This window comes from Trachurus japonicus, chromosome 17, assembly GCF_045865225.1.
Source record: "Trachurus japonicus isolate A0001 chromosome 17, Traja_1.0".
NCBI classification, from domain to species: domain Eukaryota; kingdom Metazoa; phylum Chordata; class Actinopteri; order Carangiformes; family Carangidae; genus Trachurus; species Trachurus japonicus.
Genome location: NC_140923.1, coordinates 32,428,493 through 32,434,492, shown reverse-complemented (window position 1 = coordinate 32,434,492; position 6,000 = coordinate 32,428,493). Strand labels below are relative to the sequence as shown.

General features: G+C 45.7%; 1 protein-coding gene across 2 annotated transcripts in view; it reads left to right on the top strand.

Annotated features, from left to right (window-relative positions):
• Positions 1-1,069: 1,069 nt before the first annotated feature.
• dab1b (DAB adaptor protein 1b) overlaps positions 1,070-6,000 on the top strand; it is a 28,108-nt gene continuing 23,177 nt past the window's right edge. The window contains exon 1 of one of the 2 annotated variants that reach the window (XM_085805189.1): positions 1,070-1,703. In XM_085805189.1, the coding sequence (XP_085661315.1) occupies positions 1,634-1,703 (70 nt within the window). In that variant the 5' untranslated portion in view covers positions 1,070-1,633. The remainder of the gene's footprint in view (positions 1,704-6,000) is intronic. The other variant, XM_085805191.1, reaches the window with a different exon arrangement.

Here is a 6,000-nt window from a genome sequence, read left to right as displayed (position 1 = left end):
GTACTGAATGTGAATGAGAAGTGAATTTTTGAGGCGGTGCAGTTGTATTTGAAGGAGGGAGTTATAAGAATGTTCACATTCCAGCAAAAGGATTTCATGCTTATGCTAAATTGCAAGAAACTGGAAGAAACATAGAAAGAACAGTGGTTTGTAGTGAGGTCTGAGCTAACACAACTGAACTGTCACACACACACACACACACACAGTGGCGGTGTGTATGCTGTAAGCTAGCTGCAGGTGATGTTTGTCTGGATTCAGGCATTAACAAGCAAATAAACACGGAGAGCCAAGACCAAAACCTGAGATTTCTTCTCTGTTTGTTTGTTTGTTTGTTTGTTTGTGTCTAAAAATACATTTTAAACAACATCACTCATCTATTCACTCTCATTATACACACTCACAATGTCATACAATGTCACACAGGATAATGTGTGTGCAGCGGCTCTTTTCAGGCCACGGCGGGCTGAAGGCCTCTTTCTCCAACAATGGGCCGTCGCCATGCCAACAGAAGCGGTGCCAGCCACTGTGCCAGTTTGGCATGGCCCCCGTGTTAGCAGTAGATGTTTCAAGGGCATTAAAGAACAATGTGGGGGGGCTCTAGTTTCTAGACGGCTGTGCCAGGATTCCCACCACAGTTTGCTTTTTGAAACTGCCCGTCATTCATGGCTTCCTGCTCCTCCCTCCTCCCGGGCTGTCGGCCTGAGCTGGCAGCGTTAACAATCCATCTTCTGAAGATTTTTTGCTTTGCATGCACAGAAGCACCGGTTATGCTTAAACGTCCCATATTTACTCACAAGCGAAGCATAAAACATTGAGCGTCAAATATTTCGCCACAGGTCTCCTTCAAGGGTGGGCGCTGAACAGCGAGCGTCTTCTCCGCTTCTCATTAAGGATTGATGATCCAGAAGAGATAATAACATCTTTGTTGATCTGTTAAATTGGTGCCTGCCATTCTGTATGTTAAATGAATGTTGTAATGAGTGATCAAGGGGTATGTGTTTGTCATTTTAATGCTCAAAGCGCCTCTGGGGGTAACATTAAATGTCATCCCTGTCTTCTTGCCTTGCAGTGCTCGGAGCAAGTGACTGTGATGGGCTGTCGGACTGCATCTGAAGTGCTCTACCAAAGAATAATATCCACTCCTGACCTACTCTGAAGAACAATATTTGATTCAATCAATGTTGCAGCCTCCCCTGGGGGGAATTACACCTGACCAATAGGTGGACCCTCAGAAAAGAGCAACGGCGGACCATGTGATACTTGACCTTCACGGAGAGAACTCAGGTACACTCCAGAAGATGTCAATTCAGATCTGAAGCCGCTGCTCTCGAGAGGATCGCCCGGTTCACATTTCAATCATCTCTCCATGTGTTGTCCACCGATACTCGCACGCCATGGGCAAACAGTGAAGGAGCGTAGCTATCAATGCTGGATCTTCGCTCACTGAGGAATACCAGACGTCTCGCCATGGATTCGAAGGAGATTTTCTCCACCAAAGAGCGACTGTGAGGGAAAGAAAACGGGAGCGGGGAGGGGGGAATCGGACACGGGGAGGTGTGCGAGGATTAGCTAAGTGTGCTGCTAACCCATGGTGGATCCGCTGTGAGCAGGACCAGGGACTCAGCAGTGGAGGATGTCAGCAGAGGCCGAGCTCCAGCCGGGTGTCAAAACCAGCCAGCGAAGGGAGTCTAGGAGGATCAAAGGTACGTGTGAGTCTACTTACCAAATCTCTTTACAACAATAATTCTGTATGTAGATCTGTGTAAAACATCAGAGCACAGTGCATGTGTAATTTGTTATATATGTTGAGGGAACAGTGCTGCACAGACAAGTAGTAACATGAAGAGTAAAAAAATGGAGAAACGGCAGCGTTCTCATGTTTGGCAGGCAGTGAACATAACTTAAAGCCAGGTTTGGATGGAGCGGAATAATGCTGGGAGCTCGGCTCAGGAGAGCCCGTGGAGAGGCTCCCCGTCTCGTCCCGGGGATCCAGATGTAGTAACAAGCTACTCCTCGTAGCCCCGGGGTTTGGTAGTGCCATGATTTAGGTGTCATGGACAGGGTAATTCACACCATGTCGCTTTGATGAACAGCATAAGTGATGTAATAGGAAGAGGCATTCTCCCAACGTTCACCGGGAGATTGAAATGGGATTGAATTGGCTGAGAGGAGCGAAGAAGAGGAGACGGAGAGGCAGAATGAGTAAAAATCACAAGGAGTGGGAAGAAAGTGCGTAAGAAGAGGATGCTTTTTCCTTTGCCTCGCCTGCCCCCCCCCCCCCCTCCATCGCTCCATCCGTGAGTAAAGCCACTCCAGCTAGTCCAGTAAATCTGGTTTGTGCGGGCTGGCTGTAACGAGGCCACGGGGCCAGCTCCTCTGTGGCGGTTTCACCGGCTCTGTCGGCTCGCTCAGATAAATGGCCGGGCTGGAGGAGGGCCCATCGATTTGAGTTAAGTGGAGGGGGGAGAGCAGAGCAAGGGGGCTATTACACACGTGGCCATGCGGCTCATCGAGGGAGGGGAGGGGGGGGCTATCAGTACAGGCTATCAGCCCCCCGACTTTACCATGTTAATCACATGTGCTGCAGGGGCCATTGTCACAATCAGAGAAGATGCTATTTAGATCCATATAAATGGAAATGGGGCAGAGTAAATGCATGCAGACTGCAGACTGCAGACTGTGAGCGGGTAGGGGCCAGGTGAAGGACGCCGCCGAGGATGAGGCTGATGACATGCACAACATTAAGAGAAAGATCTTGTTTATATTCATATGGGTGGGAGAAGAAACGGATGTGATTTAAAATGATAAGGCTGCTGTTATTTTTTATTTTTCCTCTTATCAACAAATCCCATGAAATGACCAAAACCAACTATGTGTTAATCTGACTCATAATATTTAAATGACCTCTTTACACTGTCAGTAATACTCAACCCCAAAACCCTTCCAGTCCTACTGTACTGTACATAGTTCAAATGTGGTCACAAATATATTTAAATTCAATATGTTAATTTCTTTTAAAAAAAAAGCATTTTTTTAATTATTTTTTTTGAGCCAATTTTACTTAAAGTGGAATATATAGTAAAAAAAATTTGGGGGGACTATTCTCAGCGGTGGATTAATAGATATGCAGTGCTTTAGTGACTATTTACACCACCTCCAGCTGTTAAAGCCTAGTGTTTTGTCGACTGAACCATCTGCCACAACCTCCTGCCTTCGCTGGCTTTGTCACAGCACAACAACGTCACCTGACTTCCTCCTGTGCTCCTGTGACAATCACAACAGCCACTGAGGGGCTTTGTTACTTGGATGTAAATATGTTGTTTTGGGTGGAAAAGACTAATGCTGTCTCACATGAACATTACCATAGATGCTGCTCAACAATAACCATGGGGTTGCTTGTATAAACAACCTAGATGGTCGAGGACCGTCTCTATATGACATCTGGATATCTGAAGGCTGTTTTCTCTACTTGTAGCTCAGCCTGGCATCTTCACACACTGAACCCAGCTAACACCTCAGTGAATTTAAAACAACAAAATTGACATATCAACATAATGACATATGAAAGACCCATGTATCAAAGTGTTATGTGTGCATATTATGTAATTTCTTTATTACGCGCTATAATTCCTTACATTACTTGTTACTGAAAATCCTGTGTGTACTTAACACATTACTGTAATATCTTATTTTATTACTATTATTGCCCAGTTATGGTCTTTTTGTGGGATTTATTGACAAAAAGAAAAATATAGACTGTCATCACTCTTATCTTTTAATGTATTCTCTGCTGGTTGTGTATTTCAGAGGAAAACAGGGCACATACCCATGAAAGCTATTATTACAGTAGTAGGAGACACTCTGCTTGGTTCCTATGACGTCACAGCATCTCTGATCGTCACCTGTTTCAAAACCATTTGGAAATATCAAACCTTACTGCAGCAAAGCCCAAGATCCCCTCTACCCATCCACAGAATTGCTTTACATGCGTGACTTTACTCCATCTCCATAGCAACTGTTGCTCTCCTGCTATAATCTGTGCACAAAAAAATGATTCATTTCAAAAAAGGAAAAAAGAAAAGAAGAGAGAGAGAGAGAGAGAGACGGGGGAACGGAGGAGGACGGAGACAGAGACAGAGAGAGGCAAACAGCTGATTAAATCACCATTCACCTGCTGCACTCGACGTCACGCAGTACAAATACTAAACCAGTTCAGCCTGGTCCTCCCTATACTCCACCCAGTCATTTGCTGACATGCTTATCCAACTGTTTCATCACACTGCTTTACCGTCAGTGTGATAATAACAGTGGAGCTCCTACCCAAACAATGACCCTCCCCATCACCACCCAGCACCACCCAGCACAGATCAATACCTACATGTTACTCTACAGTGAGTCAATGCTCTATTCAGTAGCATTGATGATGTGCACAATAGCCCTCATTAATTCTATAACCTCTCTAACGATCAGTCATTTACCCCCAAAAACCTTGATGTGGTGCTGGAGTGTGGAGAGCCGGGCAGAGGGGGTTTATAGACGTGAGCATGTGCTGTCTTTAATGTTTGTAAATGTGTATCTGTGTGTTTGCTGAGGCTTATGAAAAGTATTTTGTGCACACAAGGGAGGCAGATGGCGGGGACAGATTTGCCTTCCTCAGACGCCCGTTCTCTTTACTACTGCTTAAAGGGATAGTTCACCCAAAATTGAAATTTCACTCATTATCTACTCACCCTCATGTGGACTGAGGGCTGGGAGAAGTTTCAGAGTCCTCCGTGGCTTCTCTGAGTTACAGGGGGTCTCGGCGTAGCAGTGCATGTCCATATAACAGTTGCAAATGGATACCAACTGTCTTCGTAACAAAAAGACACACCAAAAAACATCCAAATACCTCCATGCTGCTCGTATGTAATGTCCCGAAATGCGGAATTGTCCCGAAAAACATTAAATAAATCTATATTTCAAGCTTGTTTTGTAGCGGAAGCTTCTCGAAGCTCCTCTTCCCGGTTCGTCAAATTTGGACGAACTGGGAAGAGGAGCTTCCGCTACAAAACAAGCTTGAAATATAGATTTATTAAATTTTTTTTGGGACAATTTCGCATTCCGGGGCTTCAATACAAGACAGACATTACATCCGAGCAGCATGGAGGTATTTGGATGTTTTTTGGTGTGTCTTTTTGTAACGAAGACAGTTGGTATCCATTTGCAACCGTTATATGGGCATGCACTGCTACGCCGAGACCCCCTGTAACTCAGAGAAGCCACGGAGGACTCTGAAACTTCTCCCAACCCTTAGTCCACATGAGGGTGAGTAGATAATGATACAAATTTCAATTTTGGGTGAACTATCCCTTTAAAGTCATCAACCCCCCCCCTGCGCTGATAGGGCGACACACCAAGCCCTTTTTTTTCATTTTGGAGGGGACGTCGACTGCTCGGTGCAGAGCTGCATAAAGTAATTGTTAATATTGCGCACTGCATGTAGGTGAAAGTATGGCTCACTAAGCATGGCTGTAAACTCTCATCATCATGGCTAAATAGACGGCGTGTCCGCTACCGACGGGGACGTTGACGGATGGAGACAGGCGGACACGGATACACGCTCGGAAAGGTTCAGAGGTTAAGCTGCCTCCATGCCCGGATCCCCAACAAAAAGTTTCTTGTTGCCAAGTCCTTATAACTGGAGGGCCACTTCTGACTCTCCATCTGTTGCCATCTGTCCCTTCGCTGTCCCCATTCGAGTGCAAGCAAGGAGGAGGATGCAACACTGTGATCAGAGACGAGCCCTGAAACAGTATGGAGCAGGGCTAACCGTAATTGTTCTCTCCATGGTCCTGGTTGCAAGGCCTGTGTGTGTCAGGTGGGGGACTGTAGTGTTTGATATGAACCCCCCTGACATCCTGGCTGCTAATTCTCTCCTCCGTTTCTGAAGAATCCACTATTTTTATGGCGTTTAATTGCCTAATGGCTTGTCAGAAAATGAGGGCAACAGGCAAAAAAGAG